Below are 24,893 nucleotides of genomic sequence, written 5' to 3'. Positions count from 1 at the left end.
ACAGTTTCTGCAGATTCTCAATGATGAGTGTTGGCCGACAAGCCAGCATCTCTAAAGCTAAAGCTCGGCAGATACTTGTTTGGACAGCAATTTTCAAAAGAAAAATTACTACGTTTTACGTGAATATATTTTTTAATTATTTTTTTACCATACATGTATCAAATCGTTACAATAATTTTTTTTACAAAAAATCTAACAAAATGCAATCCAAACATGAAAAAGTACCAAATTTGCTATTTAGGCTTCTCCCGCCGATTAAATGTCACCACCTCACAACAAGCCATTACTTGCCACTTGACTTGGAAAGACAGTACCAAATTTGCTATTTCAAACCAGTAAAAAAAGAAAAAAAAAAGTATGAGCAGAAATTACGACAGAAACCAGCAATGGATAATCGAAAGAGTAAACCGCAAAGCAACAAGCAATTGCAGCATGTAAAATTGTAACAGATTCAAAATTGAGAGGCTTAAATAATATCCCGTATGATACAAATCAAGGTTGGACCCTTCTCTTCTTCTATACTTCTCTCTATTTCCCAATATGGTCAAAACTCCAGGTTTACATTTCTGAGGGCAACGAGACTTTGAGTCCCTCCATATTACGAGCAACGTATTGTTTATAGCAACTAGACTTCTCTGGCAATTCTCGAGTAATAGCCGACATGCTCAAGCATAGTTGTCTGCCATCTCTTCACACCTACTGGTCCTTCCTCCTAGGCAATTCATCATAACACATTATGAGCCTTCCCGTAGTACCTGTTTATGAATGGAGCCTGTACCAAAGAAAGGATGTTAGATTCTCTCCTCATGATGCCACTGCACAACACAACGTTGAAGACATCTACTTATATGTTAATTTGTATATAATACCAAATACTGTATTTAAACAAACCAAAACAAAACAGAGATTCCATAAAACAGTATCTCAATCTGTTGAATTATAGCCTGTCCCAAAAAAGAGGAGCACAAAAGGTTCTCCAAATAATCAAATGATGAGGTGCACAAACATGCAGGAAAAGTGTCGGCATGTTCTTGGAAGTGGCTTACACTATGCGCGCGGTTGTTATATAAAGTTTTATCATGTGATATTTGAAATTAACTCTATCAGGCAGGAGACAAATGTAAGATAACACTGATGATTAAATAACCCTGAACAGCAACCTGTCTGGGCAGCCAAACTGACTCCAGTTCTGGAGGATAAAGTTTAGCTCATATGGCCCGAGCAAATGGCCTCCACTGGCATCTAACAGAACACTATTCCTTTAATCATGCTAGCATTTCCAACATATCAATGCCAGGGCTTCAGTTAAGCTATGTTTAACCAACAATCAGTAATGCATTAGAGAACATACTACATAAACTGAGCGAGAAAAGTCGCCGCTTTTTCACATATTTACCTTGACACTCGATACATCAGGTGAATCAGGAGTAGTGACTGGATAGAATTTGTAGAATTTCATACTCTCAAATGCAGCCTTTGTTTCATCACTCATTTCTTCAATTGCTTTTCTCCTGGCTTCCCTTGCCTACAAGAAATTATGCAACACCATTACTCATAGTGTATGAATCTAGATATTCATGAAATAACATGATCAGAAGCATCATAGGGTACCTCACGATTGGCCTTCTTGGCTTCTCGTACTTTCTCCTTCACAAATTCCTAACAAAGAGAAACTACATATTTTTACTACAATGATATGTACAAAAATTACAAATTAATTGCACATCACCAGAAAAAGTCACCTTGAAGGCATCCTTTTTGTCAGCAGGCAATTGATCTTCCTCAATAAATTTGTCTGTGAACTCCTACAAGTATTCAATTTAAACTAGTCAAAGGTAGGATACTTTCCTGCAAGTTGTTGGTTGGCATATGCTTTTGAACAAAATTACTAACACTGAATCTACTAAATCTACTACGTTTTACAGCACAGAGAGAGAGAGAGAGAGGTAGACAGTTAAGCATACACAGAGACATTACAGACATGCAAGAGGGAAGACGATATCCTGACGCACCGCAAGTGCAGCTTACTGAAATGGGGTGAAGGATGGAGAGTGTGGAAGGAGCGATGGCTCAGAAAGGTGGATAGGGTGAAAGGCTGAAAGTAGAGTAGAGCAGAGAGACTGAAGGAGAGAAGACAGTGGTGGATGGAACTCTACTTCTATTTCTATTCCCAATTTTTTTGGCCTTCCTGTCTTTAGTCTTATGTAGAATAACATATCCATTCAATGAAACAGCCTCTAAAAGATGCTCAAGTGTATTCAGATGGTACAATCAAACACATACGAATCTAATCTCCCCAACACCCCCAACATAATTCACTCAAAACAAATATGCTGATCCTGATCATACTACAATACACTACTGAAAGCAAGCAGAGAGACAGTGTCAAGGCATACCTCAAGTTCATCAAGCTCCCAATCAAACTCGCAGACTATCTGTACAGAGAAAGGATTAGAAATTAAAGTCAGACTAGGCATAGCTTCAACAATGTTCTAACGGTCTACATCTAGCAAGTTTGTATCTCATAACACCAATGTAGTGTGTATATAAACCACCTGCCATCAAATTTGATGATCATCTACAGAGTCAACTCAGAACTTAATGTTATGAAATCTCAAAACCATTAATTAATTACATGAAAGGAAAATCATACTGGTGGTTCTGTATCAGGAAATAAAATGTCCACATCTGTTTTGTTCTCAAATTCGTCTTCCCTCAGCGGCTGATAGAAGTCTGCAATGAACTAGAATGTCAAATAGATGCTGAAAATAGAGGACAATGATTATAAAATTTTAATCATATCATCTATTCTGACTCATTCATGCAATTGCTCAGAGAGATGCATGTATGCAATTCAAATTCCCTTAAAATGCTTCCCTGCAAAAGACAATGATCAAACTTTGAAACAAGAGAATTAAGCTCCATCGTTACAGTGTGTTGGAAAATTATAAATTCACAAAATGAGATTTTGCTAACGTAATCCTCTTATGTACTTATCGCATGATTTCAAACCTACAGTACTCAAAATCATCCCATGGTACTCCCGGAATACATCCTATGAACTTGTATCCTGAGCCAATGTCAATCGCAGTGCTTGTAACACTTCACTCCAATGCATTTCAAGCTATTGATTTATTTTTTCCAATTCCCAAGAAGTTCTATTAATGAGGCAATTATGTGAAATGCAATAAGATAATCCCATCAGGAAGGCAGGATTAATCCAGGAATAGAAACAAAATGAAAAGGATTATAGGATAATTAATTTGACCCCAGAATTCTGACACCTCCAATAACAATAGTTTTAAGGAAATTGAAGTTTTATGCCTACCACCATTCTTACAGAATCCTTCCGATTATCCATTACAACAAAACACAGGATAACTGTTTTAAAAAGGATTAGGAATTCTCTAAATACTAATCAAATCATAGAAGAGCTAACATTCATGGGTCACATTTTTGTTAATGGGACTAGGTCCTTATATTGAATATAATGAAGAAAAGTGTGCCCAAAACACACTGAGAATGCGGTTTAAGCCTCTAATAGAATTATACCCCATGCAGAGAACCATTTATTAGATAAACCATGCAGAAGTATTTACCAACAATCTACAGTGGTGACTTTTTGCTCATAGACCAAAGTCCTTATACTGGATACAACGAAGAAAAGTGCACCCAAAACACACAGAATACATTAGAGGCCTCTAATGCAATATTTCCTATGCAGACAACCATTTATTAGATAATCCTTGGAGGAACATTCACATTATACCATATTTCTCATCACTATTGATGCTACTAACTAAGAAACAGTTTTGTACAGAGACTTGACAAAAAGGTTATTCTTGGTCATAAGACACTTGTTTGAAAGCACATTTATCATGTACTTCCTCAAAGAACAAGGTATCTCTGAAGAAAAGGAGCAACACTAGCTGACTGAGAGGCTTCATCAATGATGATATCCTATTGATGAACAACATACATTTTCGGCAATGATAATAAATAAATGAAGTTCATATAACTATATGCTTATACTATATCATTCTGCAATCACCAAAAGAAAGAGTAAATACTGATGAAAGGTTAAAAAGCACAAAATCCAAACAAAAGGCACCATATTAAACTTCTCTTTACACAATAAACAAGTTCTAACGCAGCATTGAAGGTTTAGATACACTCACAAGGAAGGCAATATTCAAATTTCTTTACACGATCAATCTTCAAATGTTTCAAACCAGCCCTGTGAAAAACAATACCAAAGAGAATTAACCATAACAAGAGCTGGGCCAAGGAAGACAAGAAAAGCAGAACGAGAGAGAGAGAGAAGAGAACAAAGAGGAGGAAAATCAGCAGATGTTACTAGACCAAAGAGCTAGGACATATCATCCCAAAACATCACCATTGAAATCCATGTACCACAGATTACAGATATCCTAATATGTAAAGCATATGTTATCCACATTCCCTTAATTCTCAGGCCTCCAGAGGGAACTCAGGATTAACATGAATCCTACCAATCTAAATGGAAATAGGAAAAACAGAGGGAGGGCAACTGAGAAAGAGATCAAGACTGTTTAAGACATGAAAAGGAACCAAGGAGCAAAAAACAAAAAAATCTACCTTCTCTGTGTACAAGCTAAAATGAATATTTGGGATTTAAGTCTTTCAACTTGAGAGTCCCTACAAAATAATATAAGAGCAGAACCATAAACATATAAGCATACAGTAAGAAATCTTGTGCAGAAATAATATAATGAATAACAGGAGATGGTAACTACCTATTTGCAAAAGGAATATAAGGTATCCAATCCATTTTCATCTGCTTCATGGGTAAAATTTCTTCAGACTCCCTCTGTACTGAGGTAATTCCAATTTTGTCAGAGGGTGGAAAAGGAGATACCACCTGTTTGAAGAAATAAGAATAAGACTTAGGAACTGTAGAAAAAGAAATAACTTCTTTCTGCTCTCCAATTTGTCATAATTTAAACAGAACAAAACCTAAATTCACAAAATGAACATGCTTCTGTCTTAAGCACATAAGTGCAATAAATTCACCAGCTAAAGTTTTCTCCTTCTGTTTGACAGCTAACCAGTAATGTCCTTAAAGCATAACCAGTAAAGCTAGAAGTACCAGTAGTAGACACCTATAAGAATGCCCAAGGAACAAAGCATTCCATTTGATGGAACTGGCAAAATTAAAGCAACATTGTATCCAAGCCTAAGATTGCATTGCTATAGGAATAACACCTTCAGCTTGATTAAGTGCAAATTTGGTAGTTCGGTGATTACTAGATCAAAAAGTTACATAGTCAACTATTAAAGAAATATTTAAAAAGTCAGTACCCTTGATAAAGAGCAGTTCACAAAACAGAATTCTATGGACTTACAGCAACCACGACAGGGATCACGACTAGTTTTTGTTGCCCCTGGAAAGATACAAATTGTGCTGCAAGAATAGACATAGTCAAAGAAGAAGCCCAGAATCAGATGGAGCATTACCTGTAAGCAGTAAAAAGATGATCTGGCGGCTAATTAAGATTGGAATCAAATTTTGCTTCTGTTACATTTTATTCTTGTTTTGTTTTGTCCAGAGGAGTGAGTGGGGACGTAATAAGAAGTTCATTTTCGAGCATAGTGGGAATCCATATAATGTTATTAGCCTCAAAAGTAACATCTGCAGTATATAAATGACGAAACACCTTTTGGTTGTTTTCAAGACATAAATGAAAAAGTTAAAAGTACATGAAAAGAGCTCAAGTCTAATTTTCCCTGCCAGCATTGTTTTCTTTTAAGCTGATCAAAGCACAAACTCAGAAAGGCATTCTAAGAAAATACTGGCATTGCATTTAGAGAAAATCAAAGGGGCAAGGGAAATAAGTCCCAGATAGCACTTACGCTCTGTACATCCAAAAAGATATACTTTCTTCCCATGTAACTCCCCACCTTCTTCAAATGCATCCTGTAAAGCATTCCATGAGTACTTTTAGCTAACTTCTAAGCTCTTGTGCACTTTAGCTGATAGTTTTGTTGCAATTAGCAAAGAATGCTAAAGAAAAAAAAAAGACATACAAATAGTTAATCCAAATAATCAATGTTAGAAAAAGTAGCTCACTTCCAAATTTTGGAAACTCCATTTATACTGGTAAACCAAGTCAAGCTGTTCCCACTGCAATCCATAAGAAAAGCAAAAAATAATAGCACTAATTCGTTAGATATCTTGTTTGGGACCTCTGGAGGCAAAAAAACAAAACAAGAAATAGATTCCTTACCTCTGTGCCAACAGGAAACACCTGTTTCCATAGATCTTCCTGCAAAAAATAAAAAATAAAAATCAATGATGAGGCATTCTTCAAGATGATCTCAACATTTCTCGTAAGCAAAAGTAATTATTTGATGATCATCAGTTCACGTCAAGCAAAGCAACAGCCATATTAATGTCACATTTAGCAAACATCCTCAAATATAGCATAATGGAATGGGAAGCAAATGAAAGAACCAAAAACAGCCAAAGAAAAGAGCAACACCATCATATCTGTTAAGCTACAAAGTATGTCCTGTGCTTCCTTTATATATGTCTGTGTAATACATGCAATTATCATTTTGCCAAGAAAGATATCCAAACATATGCTATCTGTAATGCCGAGATTACCTTTTTTTTAATTCTCAGGTAAAAATATCATACAAAGTCGAAGTCCATATCATCAAAAAAATACAAATGTGAACGTGCACCTAAGCACAATGAAGAAAAATTAAAAATACTGGAGGGAGTTGAGCTTATTTCCCTACGCTCACATACTTTAAACGAATCATATCACGAATATCCAAGGAGAACTTCACCTGAAACGCCAGTTACTAAGATCTCGAGAATCAAAATGCAAAAAAAGAAGTTAAAAATCAAGTTGTAAGCAAAAATTCAATCAAAATGCAATACTTATCAAGAATCACAGCACATTATCAAAACAGAAACAGTAAATAATTTCTCATAAGGAATAAGAATTTACCAGATTACGCTTCTCCTCGAAGTACTCAGGCTCATCCTCCTGCTTCGTTATTCTAGCTCGCTTACCTCGTCGCTTCACAGCTTTACTCGGCTCCACCTTCTCCTTTCCCTTCTTCTTCTCTTCAACCGGCTTGGTACTCTGCTCCTCCTTCTCCTTCTCCTCGTTCTCCTCCTCAGCCAGCTTGGTACTCGGCTCAGACTTGTTGTTCTCCTCAGTCTGCTCAACTTTACTACTCTCTTCCTCTTCAGCAGCAGCAGCCGCGGATTGGCTCTTCTCAACCACCTCCTCCTTGTTGTTCTCTTCTACGGTGGCTTTACTCGCCTCATTCTCGGCCTCCTCCGGCTTGGATTTAGCGGCTCCGTCTTTGCGGCTCGGCGCCTTTCTCTTAGTGCCCTTCCTCATTTTCCCGTGCGATTGTACCGTTCTGCTATATATCTATGTATATACAATTCTAGAGAGAGAGAGAGCTAGGGTTGGATGGAGCTCTCAAAATTTTGAATTGGAGAGAGGAAAAATGCGATGGCGGAGTGTGGAGGGAGAGAGAAAAAAATGGACCGTACCACTGATTGCTCTGTCGTATATAGGTGCGTGAGGTCAACGCGTTGATACGACGCCAAGGCGAAGAAGTGATGGTAAAAGATAGTTCCTATAGCACTTTTTTGGATGGGAGTTTATTCGGATGATTTATTTGAAATAATTTTTATAGCATTTTTTGTGGTGTAATGTATGTGAAATAAAAAAATAATTAAAATTTATGAAATAAATTATTTTATTTCAAAACTATGCAGTCCAAACCCATTCAGTAGGTTTTTTCAAATAATATTTCGCTTGGATAGCAGGTTTTTCAAATAATATTTCGCTTACATCATAAACACATTTTCCAATTCATCTTTTTATATTCCCAACTATCTTTTTATTTTACATACATCACATCATAAAAAAATGTTACAGTAATTATTTCAAATAATACTCTATCCAAACAAACCCAATGTCTTGGTATCAGGTCGAGTTTTGAACCAAATTAATGGAATAAATCAGTTGAATTGTACATTTGCTCTCGAGTTAGGATGCAAATGAGTTGAGTTTGAATAGTTCGCTAGGTTATTTGACCAAACTCGTGCTTGAATTTGGTAACTGAATTTGAACTCGAGTTCGAACTATTTGACAAATTTAACCTTGAGCTTAGGACGTAAAGTTTGAAATCTTGTCAAGTTTTAATCCAACTTTACATATATACATATATGTATATTTTTTTAATCTTTTTATTTGTTAGTATGAAATGTTTATATCGTCCCTTGTTTAAAATTATATAAAATGTAAATTTATATTTCTTAAATTAGATTAAGTTCGATTTTGCACAAGTTTGAGTAAGACAAAAGAAAAATAAGCTCAACTTTCAAAAACTCGACGAACTTGAATCCAAACCTTTTAACTTGAGTCGAGTTCGAGAACCAATTGCATCCCTATTCGTGAGTGATACAATGGAGTGAGAAAAATAGTTGTTAAAAAGGACTCATGATTAGAATAGTATAGACTGTAGACGCTGTCGATTGTTTTTAAAAAATTATAAGTATCTGCAAAGATATTTCTTGTTATTGATAATAGTAATTTATCATATCTATCATATGATTTATGTTATGTAGATAGATAATTATTCAAAAGAATTTAGCTTGTGACACTTTTTGGATTCAAGTTTGTCTGGATAATCTGTAATTTGAACAACATTATTTGTTTGTACCATAAATATATTTTTTAATTATCTTTAAATAATTTTTTATTTTATATACATTACATCAAAAAAAATTCTTACAATATTTTTCTAAAAAAAAAATTTCAAATAAACTACCAGACAGTTTTCACGCTTTTGTAAAGTGCTTTCTGGTGGTGGGAACTCCAAACTGCAAACTGCTTGTGACCTGGGCATCGCGATCTGGACTTTGTTAAACTTATTAGAATCCGCCCAATAATAGCACATTTCCGAGGCCAGCCAAGTTTCAACAAGAATTAACCAAATTCAGGCTGGCCCAGATTCAAAATGATATTGGCGATAATATTAATACAACACATGAGCAGCCCATCCTAGCTATAGCAGCCCGCCCCGAATTGGTGCAACTAATCCAATCGATGCGTGTTTTTGCACTCTTGAATTAATAATGCATTTTGTAGTTTTTCATTTAAAAAAATACTCTATATTTTACATAATTAAAAGTAATTTGCCAAGGTAGAATTAATACATCATATATACGCATTATGATTCAATGTCAATGCAGATAACTCATAAATGGTGAGATAAAAACTAACATTGAATTAAAATATAATCACATTTGATGAAACTTATTTGAAGAACTCTGATGTTGAGGCATTAATCTTGGTTGTTCCATTGGCATGCATTTTTGCAACTAAGTGGAGCTGAAACTGAAAGTCAAATTCGAACTAAACACTTGGTAGGCATTCAGCATGAATAAAGAAAATTGAAGTCAAAATAGTTTATGGATTATTCTATTATGCAGTGCACGAGATAAAGAGGTGGATACGATGTTTAGTTTTTTTTTTTTTTCCAAAATTTTATACTCCCTCCGTCCCACTTTGATAGTCCTGTATTCCTTTTTCATCCGTCCCAAATTGTAGTATACTTTTCGATTGAAAAATGTAGTTGTATTTTAATTTTCATAAAATACCCTTATTCAATGTAAGTAATTGTTACTATAAACCTACCTCATTTAATGAGAGTTGATTCTTTTTTTACCATCAATTCAAGTTCCCATAAAGTTGTACCATATTTAATGTGAAGGTATTTTAGGAAAATAGCAATCTAAATTTACTTTTCCAACAAAGTTAACTACTCCCTCCCTTTTTTTATAACTAACGTTTAAGAAATTTGCTCAAGTGTACTTTTATCTGTCGTTTTATTATCCCCATACAGTATTAATTATTTTTTCACAATTTTATCCTTTTATCTCTCTTTTCCAATACAGGGTTCTTAATTACTACTTCTAGTAATTATTGCTTCTCTCTTTGTAACAACCCTAATAAAACAGCACCATTTAGTACTCTAGTGAGAGAAAACATGGGTGAATTGGACAATTAATGAGGGTATAAAAGGAAAGTAGTGTATAAATTTAACCAATGAAAAACTTTTCTTAATTGGTGTGCAAAACCTTAAATGTCAGTTATAAAAAAAAGGAGGGAGTATTTTTTCTTAAACTGTGTAAAAAAAGAAATAGAACTATCAAAGTGAGACGGGGAGAGTATTTTTATAAGCAAAAGTTTACATAATTGGAGGTGAATGATAATATTTGGATTTTACGGCTGATAACCTAGCCCTTTTATTTTATACATTTTTGTTTAATTCAGAGCATAAAATAGAAAAATCTATCGCCCATTTAATTATGCTTCAGTTTAAAGTGAGTTACAAGTTAAATGCGTTTAGTTAATTTTTAATTCAGCATTGTCTTTCTTAGAATTCTGATTCGAGTTGAATGTCTTACGTATTGGTTAAATCTGAGGTTCAATTTTAACTTTTATCGGTCAATTAACCTTAATTGATAAATGGGATCCTATCAAAGTTTTGAATTGTTTGTGTGTAATTTGATTGGTACTTGGAACAAGTTTTTAAACCGAGTGGAGTGGTAATATTTTTCATATGTTTAGATGCTAAACTAAAACAATACAAAAACGAAGGAAACGTGAGAGGGAAATGACAAACACTTTTTTGAGGTTAGTGGTCCAACTTGGCTCAGACAATCCAAAGGAACTTTTCTCAACCAATCAAAGCGTCTCAAAATCAACTCCCACACCCATCTTCTTGCCACGTGTCACTCTACAAACCACACCTCAGTTTCCTCTTCTCCAGCTTAACTCAATTAAAAAAAAAATAAATAGAAAATATAAATATTAAGAAAAGGAAAAAAACTCCAGCCACCATTTTCCTCCACTGCTACTCCACCAAGCCAAAAACAAAACAGTGAGCTCGGCACTTTTCACACACTCACACACTTGCTCCTCTGGATGAAGAGAGTAGGGTTTTAGGAGTTATTTATATCCTCTAATGACGACGATTTCGGCTGCTTTATCTGCTTCGAGATTACCGGAGATTAAATTTCTGTCGCAGGAGGCTTCTGGCCAGCGGCGGCGGCGGCTGGTGCGCTTCGCGGTTTATAGAAGGCTGAATTTTGAGTTGGAACGGAGTTTAGGTCGCCGGAGTTGGAGGATTTTAGCGGCGAAGAGGGAAGAAGGAACGGCTGTGGTGGAGGAGAAAGAGAGTGAAATTTTAACTCAGTTGAATGGGAGTTTGAATGGGAGTTCCAGTGGAAGTTGTGGTGGGATTAGTGGCTTGGAAGTGGAGGAGTATACGAATGGAAGTGTGAATGGGAGTTTAGTTAAGTATGTGGACGGGAATGGAAATGGAGGAGTGGGGGTGAGGAGTAAAGAGGAGCTGGTGGCAGTGATGGTGGAGGATGAGGAACAGAAGAGGAAGAGGAATATAGAGGAAATTGGGCGAGAAGAGGCGTGGTTTAAGCAAAGCGAAGACCAGCAAGTTGAGGTATATATGAGTGTTTATACATTCTTTTTTGATTGCTTAGGTAAAAGCTTACTAGGTTCATTTATTGTATATTGGCGTTCTTGGTTTCTAATGAACAGCAGCATTTGAATTCTGTGCTAATTTCTGATCATACTGGAGATATCGAGTAATATTAGCTTATAAAGTAGGTAAGACTGATGATTCGTAATGGTAGGTTATGTAGGCTGGTCATTTCACATTGAGCATGAAGTATCTTAGGCTGCATGAAAACGTAGGAGATTCATGCGAAAATGAGAAAGCAAAAAAATCTTTCCTTTGTTTCATTTGAAGTAGGCATTGAGGTTGGTTTGATTATTATATCCTGTGGAAAAGATATGGTTAAAGGTGATACTGATAAATAAGAAAATGGTTGGGATCTTAGATACATGAAGAGTAAGATCCTCTAATGGGCTGGTAGTTTGGGTTTTGCAGAGCAAAATAAGTAGGGGAGACTGGAGGTTCTTAAATGTTTCTTGCTGGAAAGAAGAAAAGTGGGTCTTTTTTATGTCATACAGTTACCGTCAAAAATCTTTACAAGTTTATAATGTAATTATAAGTAGTAATTACGTTAAGGAATAAAATGGGCTGATACAGAAAATTTGTTTGCCTCAGAATTGAAAGTTTTTGAACTAGAGAACTTTGAGAAGAGGTTTTTTGTGGCAAAGTCTTTGGGATCCATTTTTGTTGCAATCTTTTGTAGTTATATTCATGTATAAATATGACTATAACTTGTTTTGTTTCTATAGTTATTTATAACTATAGTTTATGTGGTATTAAAAGTTTAGACTTATTGTTACCAATGCATCTGAAGATGATACAGGCACTTTTAGTAGCCTTAATGTTGTATGTACACAAAATTCAAAAAAGGGTTTTCCATATTGTTCTTAAAAGTAACTTTCATACTTTGTTGCGTTAATTGATGATGGAACGTAAATATTGGGTCCATCTGCTTTGTATTTGAAATGAAATGTTCAATAACATTGGTTGTCCATGGAAAAGGGGCAGCTAAATGAGATGCATGGAAAGGATGGCATTTCTTTCTTTATTTCTTTTTTTTTTTCCCTGTTAAGCTTGACTTCCTATATGATAGGTTAGTTATTATACCGAAGCTTTTTATGTGAATTTTTACATGTATTAGTTGTCCTCCTTTATCTTTTGTTAGGCCATGAAGTTTGAAGCTTTTTTTCCCCCTTCTGCAGGTATCTGTTGCTCCTGGGGGTCGATGGAGCAGATTTAAGACATATTCAACGATTCAAAGGACCTTGGAAATATGGGGATTTGTTCTAACTTTTATATTCAGGGTTTGGTTGAACAGCCAAAAATTCTCCTACCGAGGTCAGTTAATGTCTAAAGTGTATGACTGTTTAGCACATAACTAGAAGGCTGATGCATGAGTAGTTTTCTGATTGAACTGAGAATGCCAAAGAAAGGATGAGGGAGAGCCTGACTTGAAATATTCAAGAGCATGGTACCATAAACGTTGCCGCCATTTACAGTAAATAGTAAACTGATAGCTAAGTATGACTCCACTGATTCTGGTTGACCGTTTGGCCTTCAACTTTTTCTCTGTTATTCTTGATCTGCTATGGTTTGTTTCCTTCGAGGATTCTCTGCTATTGTATAAACATCTTTGTTTTGAGTTCATGGAGTAGCCAAGCTTTTGGCTTCTAATTGTATGTATATACTTGAACAATTTACACTTGGATCAGTATTAATGTCAATCAGGAAGGCTGTGAGAATGATAGTTTGCTAGCTATTTTGCTGAAATTGACAATTGTGCTCCCATGCTGCCGTAAAATTTACTAACAGATCCCTTTCTGCAATACATTTGTTTTCTTTCCTGTCATAATTCTGACAATTTCAAATCAGCATGCAAAGATAAGCCCTAAATTCTGATTTTGATTTCTGTACTTTAGTTGTATGACTTTAAATACGTTATTCACTTGACAGATATGTGCATGCAGGTGGGATGACAGAGGAAAAGAAAGTTCAGAGGCGAAAGGTCCTTGCTAAGTGGCTGAAGGAAAATATCTTGAGATTAGGACCTACATTTATCAAAGTTGGCCAGCAGTTCTCGACAAGGGTAGACATTCTTGCTCAAGAATATGTTGACCAATTGTCAGAACTTCAGGTCTAATTCTTCCTTTCAATAGCATTCATTTTTCTTCGCATCATTGTATGCTATCGTTTCCTATTATGGTGCACAAAACTTTCTTTTTGGTAAAATAAAAATGGTGAAGAATATCCTTTTCTAATTTCCTCATGTCATTTACAAGCTTCATGAGAATACAATTATTCAATTTGACAATAAATCCAACAGACCAAAACATGCTATGGTTCCAAAATCAAGTTTATTTTCTTGCAATCTGCTTTTTGAAGTTCTTCATCACATGGCTGAGGAAGCCTTGGTCTAGTGGCTAAGGTTGAGGCCCCAAGAATTAGAGGTCATGGGTTCAAATCTTCCCTGTCCCCTCCCTGCTTCTTAAGTCCCACCCTTCCCCTGCTGGAAATTTTTTTTTTTAAAAAATCTTCATCACATAGGCGCCCAGTATGCTCTCTTTTCTACTGCACTCTCTCTCTCTTGTGTTACGAATGAATACCTGCTTTGGAGTTGGTGATTTATTTCTTTTGTGACAAAGGTATCATACCTCTTTAGGCATTTTAAATTAGTTACTATGCTTCTCAATTGCATTATGGTTCAATTACTCTATTCCTTGTGATCACCTGCTTTTGCACCATCTTACTGATTAACAAATGTTAGAAACAAAAAGCACATGTACTTTGTATAATCATATTTACTAAATAATGTTAAATATAAAAAATAATATAAAAGGTTTCTGATATTATGGCAGAATTCTTCCTGATTTAACAGACAATATTTAATAACTGAATGTCAGTTTAAATTTTCATAGTGCATTTAGATCTTAAATCTACTAGTATTTATGGGTAGAGGAAAATATTACTAGAAGGCAGAATTAAGTATGGATTTGTCATGACTGATGTATTGTCTGCAGAAACTAGCTTGTGACCGATGAATTTTCTTTAATTGATCACTGGTTCCATACGGTTAAGATTATTAGCTAAGTAAATGAATTATCAGGGAATAGAAAGTTAGGAAATAAATCAATCACTTATTTTGAGAAGAAGAATAAGGTTTTGTTAGCTTATTTTGGCGTCCTATGCTTATTCTCTCTTTGTTTTCTGCTTTACCTTTAGAAACTAAAAGCCAACAATTTTCACTCATTTGAAGCAGCATTTTTAAACTAACCAGAGCATGCAACTTCCAAAGTAAGTACTAATTAGCCCATGCCATTCCTAAAGCAACTTGCTAGTTTTCTGTGCAGGATCAAGTTCCTCCTTTTCCATCAGAAACTGCTGTATCTATCGTTGAGGAAGAACTTGGAGCTCCAGTGGATGATATGTTCGACCGATTTGATCGTGAGCCAATTGCTGCTGCTAGTCTTGGTAACATTATCTTCATTAGACATAGCGGAGTCCAAATATAAGACTTCAGCAACATGTGCTTGTTGTAATCATTGGCTTATCCTTTTTGTATCTCTGCAAAGAGAAGTTATGTACAAAGTAAATTTCTTTTTTCAGGTCAAGTCCATCGTGCAAAAGTGAATGGACAAGAAGTTGTTGTTAAAGTACAAAGGCCTGGACTGAAGGATCTTTTCGATATCGATCTTAAAAATCTGAGGGTTAGTGTAAAAGTCAAAAATTTCTTGCATTCAGCTCCTGCAATCATATTTTGTTATGAAGTAGCTTTATGTCCCAGCAAAGTGGAAAAGTAATGCACTTGGATCTTTTTGGTCTGACTTTAATTTATATTGGCTTCAACATTCACTTTTCTGCAAGTTTGGAGCTTTAGCATGATTTGGTACAACTATAAACATGTCAAGTATGGAGTCATTGGACAATTGTTTAGTCATGCTTTTAGGATCGAGCCACAGTAATTGCTTGAAGGGCACAAACTAGAATAGTTAAATAGGCAAATTTAATTGTTAAATTCCTACTCTCATCACTTGATTTCTACAGGTAATTGCAGAATACCTTCAAAAGATTGATCCAAAGTCCGATGGTGCAAAAAGGGACTGGGTTGCCATCTATGATGAGTGTGCAAATGTTTTGTATCAGGTAATAATGCGCTATGGTTGCTACACTTTGTGCATTTGCTGGCATGAATGTAAGTCCAGTAAGTGGTCAAAGACTGCCGGGGGAAGTTTTGGAAAGGGAATATTGGATAAAGTTGTTATTTTATAATAAGACATCGAGGCCACTAGCAGATGTATAAAGGTATTACAATACTGAACAAGAAAGATAAAACCTTTGCAAAAGTATCTAAAGATGAAAAGAGGGTTTATGCAGGAAACGAAAACCCACCAATATTGCTCTTACAATGGCTGCAGTGACTGGTTATATGAGCCAAATCGAAAAGATCTCTTCTAGGGTACCGTGATTAAGTGTTCTTAAGTTCAAATTATGTGAGTTCTTTTTTCCTGAAATGATCCTACAAATATGTTTGACAGATCCAGAATGGTCCTGAGAGGATATGATTGCTGGTATCCTAATACATGCTGCCTATGCTGGTGTATATTAGATGACATCTGAAACTCTGGTTGTGCTGTGACTTGAGCTAAAGGCAATTCAAAGACAATAAGTTGATTAAACTTATAATTTTCCACTGAATGTGCAGTCAATTAAAACTATTTTAATTTGCTGGATTTTACACCTTGCTGGTTAGCGAGAACTTAAACCTCTCCAAATTTAATGTGGTTACTCTCCAAATTTAATGTGGTTACTCCTCTATGTTTGCCCCAAAAAAGTGAGGAAATTTACTGGAGTTTAGGATTTTAGTCTTCCATGTCAGTAATGAGTTCTGCAACTGAGTACATGGAACTAAAAGCGGTCTTGTCCCTTTTGCAGCATTGAACACTGTAATACATTTATAACAATGATATATGTTTGTGCTGTATAATAATGGCTGCTTCAACCAGTTCAGTGGTGATGGTGACTTTGCCTGATTGCAGTGAACTGTTCTATTATAGCCAAGAGTTTTCAATGTTCAGATTTGTAACATCTGGAAAGATCTAAATATTTTAAGCTTCTGTTTGTACTTCTAATTATCTTTTCCCTTAAATTATTTGGGTTTTGGATTAAGAAATAATTCTCAGTCAAACTTCTACTTTCAGGAAATTGACTATACAAAGGAAGCTGCTAATGCTGAGTTGTTTGCAGCTAACTTTAAGGACATGGATTATGTTAAAGTTCCCAAGATATGTTGGGAGTACACCACTCCACAGGTTTAAACTTTCAGGAATAGTCGAAGTCAGTACATGATTTTCTGTTAAAAGATCACCTTGTTTAGCAGGCCATCTCTTTATTTGCAGGTTCTGACGATGGAATATGTCCCAGGGATAAAAATAAACAGGATACAAGCTTTGGACCAGTTGGGTGTTGATCGCAAAAGGTATGCAATATGGAGTGAAAATCGTAGGACTTTTAACTTGAAACATGGCAAGCAGATTTTGACTCCATATGTAATGGATGCTGATCCTCTGTGCATCAGGTTGGGTAGATATGCCGTCGAATCTTACCTTGAACAGATTTTATCTCATGGCTTCTTTCACGCCGACCCTGTAACTTCCTATACACTTCTACCTTTAGCATCATCTATATTTGGTGAAGAATGATTAAGTTATCAATTTCAAATGAAAGAGATATATTGGTTGGAGTGTGCATTTATTAGCCTGAAGCAATAATTGATTATCGTTTATTTATAACTACAGTGAAAATTTGAACTGCTGAAATCTGACACTAGGCTCCAATTCTAGAGTTGGTTTGAAGTAATTTGAATCTTGATCAGAACACTAAATATGATGCTTTTGAATTTCTTTTTACTTCTTGATGATATTGCTAAGTTTTGCAGCATCCTGGCAATATTGCTGTAGATGATGTTAATGGTGGAAGGTTGATTTTCTATGATTTCGGAATGATGGGAAGGTATGCTTGTTGTTTTTCACTTCTTAGTTCCTGTCAACTGATGTTTTGTTGTTTGTGGAAGGATGTGCTTTCCTTTCCATCTATATACTTATGTTGGCCTTTTGCAGTATAAGCCCAAATATCAGAAAAGGCTTGTTGGATGTATTTTATGGAGTTTATGAGAAGGATGCGGACAAGGTAAATAGTTCTTAATTTTCTGTAATGCTTTCATTTTCTACTTATTGCACTTTGAACCTGGAATTCATGGCTGAGTACGGTTACAAAGTACCATATTAATAACTGAAGATTTATGTTATGCAGGTCCTTCAAGCAATGATTCAGATGGGTGTTCTTGTGCCTACTGGAGACGTGACTGCTGTTAGACGAACTGCACAGTTCTTCCTTAACAGGTACTTCCTGGTTAAAAAAATTCTTGAAGCTCACTTTCAAATTTTGGGTCATCCACTTTAAAACTCCTTTAGGGTGCTCAATTGTAGAATAGTAAGCTATTTAGGGAAATAAATTGTGATGCATTGGTTCACAAAAATTTTTAAGAAACGTTGTCAGTTTTAAAGAGGAAGCAGTGCAATATAGAAATGGATTCATTTTTAATGATGTTAGTAAATATTTAGGCACACTAAGGATTCCACTCACTTGTTTGATTCCCTAGGTTGCTGCTAGGCATTGCTAGCAAAAACTAGTAGGCACAAGTGAACTAGATGCCTGTTGAAAATCAGCATGTATGCTCTTGTTTCGGGGCTGTATTTACCTCATATGATGGATGTATTTGAATCATAGAGTGGCCTTCAGTGGCCAGACTTCAAAATTCTGCTAACAGAAGTTGTGCATGATAAATGGTTGAGGTCTTTGTTCAACTTCTCCCTGTGGGCTAATAAATGGTTTTGTTTGAAATCTGTAGTGTGTGAGAGACTTCACCACACTTTGGAGAGCTCGGTTATTGCCTCTTTTCCACCTTAGACAGGAATTAGAATGGAAAGGCTTGAATTAGAAAATTCTGGTTCCAGTTTTACATTTGAAGTACTCATAATAACTAAAGATGAAATGCAAATTTTGTAGCTTTGAAGAACGCCTTGCAGTTTTACATTTGAAGTAATCATAATAACTAAGGATGAAATGTAAATTTTTTAGCTTTGAAGAACGCCTTGCTGCACAGAGAAGAGAACGGGAAATGGCTGCAACAGAACTTGGATTTAAAAAGCCATTGAGCAAGGAGGAGAAAATAGAGAAGAAGAAGCAACGTTTAGCTGCAATAGGTATGTTACTTAGATCATTTTGAAATACTCAAGCTGTTGAATTTTGGACTACTATGGCAGTTTGGCAAGTTGCATTTACAAAGGTGGCTTACAACAAACAGAAAAGGAGGGAAATGGCGTCTGGAAGCTAATTTTATTTTTGCTATAGCTTTCAAGATATTATAGAAAGAAATGAAAAATTCATTCTGAAAACCCCTAAGAAAATTTGAGAACGAAAACAAAGAGAGGCAGATAGGGTCTGTCACTCATAGTAACTAGCTTTAAATACTAATTAATGTAAATTTTAAGAATGAAGCTACATTTTAAAGTTTGGGGATTTTGGGAGGTAATCGACTTTTATCTTCTGGTCCTATCAGAAAATCTGTTAAGTATATCAACTGCAGTTAAAAACTTGTCCTTTTCTCTGATTTCGTGGCTGAGAAGTTATTTAAACAGAGATTTTCTTACTCTCACTGTTTAATCATGGGAATGCTTATCCATTACATCTACAGTATACTGATTTTGTATCAATCTATCTTTAGACTTCTGCCAGTTTGCTGTCATTTAATCCTCATGACAGCCAGTTGGCAATTACTAATAACTGTTTTGTTCCTGAACAGGGGAAGATTTATTAGCCATTGCAGCTGATCAACCCTTTAGATTTCCTGCCACATTCACTTTTGTTGTCAGAGCATTTTCAGGTATTGTTTCATTCTTCATTTGTTTGGTTTTCTGATATTTGTAACTATTTCTGGCATTTACCTCAAAGCTCTTTCACAGTGTTGGATGGAATAGGGAAGGGCCTTGATCCTCGATTTGATATCACTGAGATAGCCAAACCGTGAGTTCATGCATGGCTGTTCTCCTTGATGTATTAATGACCTATAATAATCATTTGCTTTTGTTTTATCTGAACTTGAATTTCATGACAATCCATGCAGCTATGCTCTGGAGTTGCTGAGGTTTCGTGAAGCTGGTGTTAAAGTTATCTTGAAGGTGGGTTCCTGCTGACTGACTTTGTATTTGCTTGACTTTAAGCATCTAACAAGGTCTTGAGACTTAAATGTGACTATTTTCAGGACTTCAGAAAGAGGTGGGATAGACAATCCCGTGCATTCTACAACTTATTTAGGCAGGCTGATAGAGTTGAAAAGCTGGCTGAAATCATTCAGCGACTGGTAGAGATTACATATTTTCTTGATTTTCCACTTAATTCTGGATGGGTTTAATCGGTCACAAGTGTGAAATTGACATATCATTTAAACATTGGTTGTAGGAGCAAGGAGATTTGAAGCTTCGTGTCAGGGCTTTGGAATCTGAGAGAGCTTTCCAAAGAATTGCTGCTGTCCAGAAGACACTAGGAAGTGTGAGTGCTCTGGTTTACTCTAGTCACTCTTCCAGATTATGTTTAAATCCCTTGCTAAAATTAAGTCTAGTTTACTGGTGGTACTCGGAAAAATATGCATTTTCTTATTGCTATAATTGAAGATTTTCTTTGTTATATTGTGCTACTGTATCTCATGATGTGCTGCAATGTTTATTTTAAATGGTCAAATACATGATATTATGCTAATTTTCTTTCTCATCCTAGCTGGCATGGAATTGCTCCACATCCTAGGAGGAATTCTATGTATAGAAGCAAAACATATTGTCTAGTACTGTACAAATGTGTGTTTTGAAGCTTGTAATTTTGACAAACTATAAGAAAGCGATTGTTGTAACCATTCTGTAGAAAGAAAATTACGTGAATAGAGAATTTTCATTTTTACCCTATAAGTTTGCAATCTCAGAATGTAAACACATTATGGCTGCTGAAACAGAAATTCCCAGAAAAGTAATTCCTGTCATCTTTGGCACTTTTTTACCTCTGTACCTGACTGGAAATTGGACTAAATTCTCTTCAAAATGATCGTAGAGGATCCATCTTTTTTTCCAGTACCCTTGCCAATGTCCTGTCCCTTGTTCTCAAAGGAAAGCCTTATTTTGTAGCCTCCCGCTACAACCAACGGAAAATTCAATAATACACTGAAGCTGGGATAAAGTATTTGGGCCAGGTTGTGAGCTACATAGGCCGAACTTGTATGGCTCAGTGCAGTGTGATATTTTCCTAGCCAGGGTATTAGTCTGGCCTGCCATTGATCTTTTTTTTTTTCTTTTTTCTTTTTTTTTTTTTAAATATGACCTTGTTCTCCTGTCTAATAGCTTATCCGAACTTTTATGGTATATTGATATTACATGACCTGGTAACAGGACATTTTACTATTGTCATAGACCATTTACTTATTGTCAAGACCTTTCTGTTGCGCCTTTAAATCTTATGCGCATGGAATCTTAATTTGATATCATTGGTTGATTGTCATTAGATGAACCTGAGAAAATGTTGGCCTCAGACTGGTCATCATAAAGTTAGAATTGGAACTTGGAATTAAGTTGGCTATTAATAGTGAATTTGTTTCTACTAGCTTACAAATTCTTGGAGTTTCAAATATCCTTCAAACATGTTCGACTGAAATTTTTGGATTTTAGTCATGTTATGCTGAACCCTTCCTGACAAATTGCCTTTCTCGTAAGTGACTTTGTTCCTGTTTTGTGCGATAATCTACTACAGGCAGTTGCTGCTGGAAGCTTAATCAACCTTGCAACAATTCTGTATATCAATTCTATCACTGTAAGTGGTGCATCATTTTGTAGAGAAAATAATATACATTTGGAGTCCGTTTTTGTATAAGCTTCACGTGAATGCATTTTGTTTTTCAGATGCCTGCATCCATAGCATATGCCATCTGTGCATTTTTTGGCTTGCAAGTTCTTATTGGGGTTGTGAAAGTGAAGAAATTAGATCAGCGAGAGAGGTTGATAACTGGAACTGCCTAGACCTTGGTGAGTGGTGCTTTATTTTGTATTCACTCTTCACCTATAGAAAAATAATAAAAGAATATTCACATCATTACTGACAAAAATGTGTTTAAGAAGAGTTATTTGTAAGACTTAATATTAAAAGGATGCAGAATAGCTTTTTATTTGAAGTGATGGACCATGTAAAGAAGTACAAATGAAAGATCCCTCTGGCCCTGGCCCGGCCCTGGTGTGGTTCATCGCGCTATGACTTATGTCCTCAAAGTGATTGAATATCGACAGCCCAAAACATTTGAAAACCATTTTTTAGGATTATTTTCTTTGTGGGTCCAACCCAACGGTCAAGAAGTTTTAGTACTCCTGTCGGAAGTCTTGAACAGAAATAATTGAGAAAAAAAAACCCAGCTGATTTGACCTTCTGTTTTTTTCTTTTTTGATTCAGCAAGACTAGATTTCTGATGAATACTTAGTTCATTTGAAAACCTCGCAGACAAGCATAAACTCTTTCGACTTCAATAACTAGTGAAGAAAGTTGCAACTATTGGGCCGCTAGAATTGGTCTTTTATTGTATCAAACGTAAAATATATTTCCCTGACCCTTTTTCATCTTCGTGTCCTGATTTACATCAAGGCTGTGGTTAGAGGTCAGGATATTTTGATTTCTCAGAAACGATGAAGGAAGACTTACGGCCTTTTCTTTTCAGCTTTTTATCTGAAATTACAAACAATTAACTTTTTACATAATGACTGTTCATTTTCATTTTCCAAATCTTGTTCCCACTAGTTCATTCTTAAGACAAGTACTTCTAAATAAGAATGAAGGGAGAGAAGGCATTTCTTTTCTCGAGTTTGTCCTGAAATGATGAGCTATTAGGTTGTATAAGCTTTGCTGGTTTGTATTAGGTGTTAGACCTGCTGCTGAGAATCACTTCTGTGGCGATTAGATATTGTAGATTCAAAGTGAGTTCATCAATAGGGAGACGTCATTTCTGATGAAAGCAACTTCCTCCCATCCTGCAAAACCTGAAGAAGTGCAGAACTGGTAAAATCTATTAAGAATTACCATCACGATATTATGGAAGGAGCTGCTTGGTCGTCCTGGTGACAGGGTTTGAGGTCCAGGGGCATCCTGCTGGTAAAGGCTTGAGGTCCAGGGTCATCCTACTAACAAGGATCGAGGTCCAGGCAAGTTAACGTGAAGACAATGAGCTTTACACATTTAGTCAAAGTTGTTTTTTATGATAGCTGAAGGCGCTTGGCTGAGTTTTCAAACTTCTCAACAAGAATGTCTCCTTAAGCTCGTTTGTGGCAGGCTATAATAACTCTGCTGTCTGACTTCGTGGAGCCCTTGTGTATAGATGTATGTAACTTGTAGATTTTTTACATCAAAATTGTTAGACCATTGTATAGCATGTGTAATGCATATAGCAATTCTTGTAGCTACAGCCTCCTCTTAGGAAGTTTTGATCCAATTGTACCCTGTAATGCCATAGACTCAAAAATGTCATTCTTTAGATGACACAGATTTTTAAGAACTTCAGTTTATGCCATTCAAGTCAGATATATAATGCTTGTGTTTCTATGCTTGGGATTTGTAGAGTTACTATTGACCAGAGTACCAGATTAAGTCTGGTATTGTAAGAGACAAAAGGAAGTATCTATCTTTCGTGTACCTCTCTCTATCTCCATCTCCTATTCTATTTGGCTTCTTGGATAACACACGCTCGTCCAAGTCATTGAGCTGTACCTGTCCGTAGGTTGGATGTCCATGTGCAGAAGCCAATACTTAATCTGATTTCCGTGTGAAAGTTTGACATCTTCAACCATGATAGCTCATGCTGTCTTGAAGTATGTTTTGTCGTTTCTTCAGCAGTAGCTAATCACATGAAACGAATCTGGCGAAACCAATGGAAGTTGAACACTTGAACTACAAACTAAAAGTACAAGAAAAAAAAAATCAACGAGGAAAAGACTTGCATCTCTAGCCTGAGTAACTAAGGTGGGAGCCAGGTTCTAACAGAGAGTGGTGTTTCGACCATTCAATGTACTATAGCAGACATTCTGGTTAGGGGCAATCAATATAATAATCACCTTCACAACATTCAAGAAGTATGTCATAAGAGTAGCAAGATGGACCGTAGAGTTTCCTTGTATTGCTTGTTGAATGAAAAGTTTCCTATCCTTTTGCCATATAAGAACGAGTTCAGGGTAAAGATAGTTTTTAGATTTCAACCGTAAGGGGTTGGGTTATTTTGGGAATGTAAGAGTGTTTGAAATACAATTAGAGCATTAAGTACAAGTTATTACAGCTTTAATTTTGTTATAATTACTTATATAACCTTTCAGACATTTAAGACTAGAGGCAAGTTCGGTAAGTGACAATGTTTGGTGCCAAGTTGAGTATCAGATACAACTGAATTAAGATTGTGTTTTGATAGAATTACATAAAAGACCTTTTAATCATTTATTATACTAACACCCAAACCTTCCAATTTCCTAAAGTCTTTCTCATCCGTTAAGGAATTAATTGGATGTTTACATAATTGGATTTTAATTACAATTAATTAACCTAATTATTACCTGAACAACCATTATCATAGTTATACCCCAGGTTCAGCCGATTGTCCTAAACAACCATCGCCATAGTTATGCATCCGTGTTCAGTCGATAGCCTTTCTTCTTTTTTTGTTTCGCCTCTTTGGTTTTATTATGGTTATTAAATATTTGGTGGAAGGCATAGCTTTTCCTTTAAATTGACGTGAGTTCTTTGGGTTTGAGGTGGTTTTTTTTTTATGATTGGTTTATTCAAAAACTCCATATAGTTTGCTTTTTGATAATTCTAATTCCAAAAACTAACTAATTGTACTATTTTTCTGGTTCTTGTATTTGTGAAATAGGTTGAAATTGGTATCAAAATCGGGTTTTGTTGCATATATCTTGAATAAGGTTAGCAATTTTATCACCTTGCTTATAATTCATTGAATGAAGTTGTGTAAAACTAATTTTTAAAGTAACGGAATTTATTTGTTCTTATAAATTTGTTACTTATAAGTTATAGATATTAAGTCAAAGTTTAATTAGAATAGGGTATAACATGAGGGCATTGCAAAAGCAAGTAGGACGATGATCTTGAAGAAGTCCCTCCAAACCTGAAGAAGATCGATTTGCTTTTGGAAGCATTGAAGCTCATGCCACACTGGATCCAACATATGCTTAGTTTCATATCCCATCTTCTCCTCCTCG

General features: G+C 35.6%; 2 protein-coding genes across 4 annotated transcripts; one reads left to right on the top strand and one right to left on the bottom strand.

The window, feature by feature from the left end:
* Window positions 1-368: 368 nt before the first annotated feature.
* LOC113699139 (protein HEAT INTOLERANT 4-like) lies at window positions 369-7,542 on the bottom strand. Its single transcript, XM_072058064.1, has 14 exons — window positions 6,999-7,542; window positions 6,267-6,305; window positions 6,110-6,163; window positions 5,893-5,956; window positions 5,385-5,443; window positions 4,776-4,900; window positions 4,618-4,677; window positions 4,179-4,237; window positions 2,654-2,733; window positions 2,397-2,435; window positions 1,743-1,805; window positions 1,612-1,659; window positions 1,397-1,525; window positions 369-772 (listed from the first exon to the last, which is right to left on the bottom strand). The coding sequence occupies exons 1-14, from the start codon at window positions 7,398-7,400 to the stop codon at window positions 725-727; spliced, it is 1,269 nt and encodes a 422-aa protein (XP_071914165.1). The 5' UTR covers window positions 7,401-7,542; the 3' UTR covers window positions 369-724.
* Window positions 7,543-10,905: 3,363 nt separating this feature from the next.
* Window positions 10,906-23,232, top strand: LOC113697788 (protein ACTIVITY OF BC1 COMPLEX KINASE 8, chloroplastic-like). 3 transcript variants are annotated; one of them, XM_027217368.2, is made up of 21 exons: window positions 10,906-11,541; window positions 12,759-12,894; window positions 13,524-13,690; window positions 14,904-15,024; window positions 15,160-15,260; window positions 15,598-15,696; window positions 16,752-16,862; window positions 16,950-17,029; window positions 17,129-17,198; window positions 17,489-17,562; window positions 17,670-17,739; window positions 17,863-17,951; window positions 18,691-18,815; window positions 19,415-19,495; window positions 19,575-19,635; window positions 19,736-19,790; window positions 19,874-19,972; window positions 20,071-20,160; window positions 21,403-21,462; window positions 21,552-21,674; window positions 22,554-23,232. In XM_027217368.2, the coding sequence occupies exons 1-20, from the start codon at window positions 11,047-11,049 to the stop codon at window positions 21,666-21,668; spliced, it is 2,301 nt and encodes a 766-aa protein (XP_027073169.2). In that variant the 5' UTR covers window positions 10,906-11,046; the 3' UTR covers window positions 21,669-21,674; window positions 22,554-23,232. The 3 variants fall into 3 exon arrangements, with proteins under 3 accessions (XP_027073169.2, XP_027073170.2, XP_027073171.2); XM_027217369.2 differs by having other exon boundaries at window positions 22,604-22,672; XM_027217370.2 differs by having other exon boundaries at window positions 22,595-22,672.
* The last annotated feature ends 1,661 nt before the right edge of the window (window positions 23,233-24,893 follow it).

The sequence above is a fragment of the Coffea arabica genome, chromosome 7c (genome assembly GCF_036785885.1).
Source record: "Coffea arabica cultivar ET-39 chromosome 7c, Coffea Arabica ET-39 HiFi, whole genome shotgun sequence".
Classification (NCBI taxonomy): domain Eukaryota; kingdom Viridiplantae; phylum Streptophyta; class Magnoliopsida; order Gentianales; family Rubiaceae; genus Coffea; species Coffea arabica.
The sequence above is the reverse complement of the archived record's forward strand: the minus strand, read 5'-3'. Positions and strand labels throughout refer to the sequence as shown.

What these genes read in the sequence shown, in the direction of transcription:
- LOC113699139 (XM_072058064.1), bottom strand. Translation starts at nt 7,400, where the DNA reads ATGAGGAAGGGCACTAAGAGAAAGGCGCCGAGCCGCAAAGACGGAGCC. An exon ending in TGATCCCTGTCGTGGTTGCT is followed by an intron (nt 4,901 to 5,384) that starts GTAAGTCCATAG and finishes TTCTTCAAACAG; the next exon opens with GTGGTATCTCCTTTTCCACC. An exon ending in ATTTGAATATTGCCTTCCTT is followed by an intron (nt 2,734 to 4,178) that starts GTGAGTGTATCT and finishes AGTTCATTGCAG; the next exon opens with ACTTCTATCAGCCGCTGAGG.
- LOC113697788 (XM_027217368.2), top strand. Translation starts at nt 11,047, where the DNA reads ATGACGACGATTTCGGCTGCTTTATCTGCTTCGAGATTACCGGAGATT. An exon ending in GCGAAGACCAGCAAGTTGAG is followed by an intron (nt 11,542 to 12,758) that starts GTATATATGAGT and finishes CCCCTTCTGCAG; the next exon opens with GTATCTGTTGCTCCTGGGGG. An exon ending in TCGATCTTAAAAATCTGAGG is followed by an intron (nt 15,261 to 15,597) that starts GTTAGTGTAAAA and finishes TGATTTCTACAG; the next exon opens with GTAATTGCAGAATACCTTCA.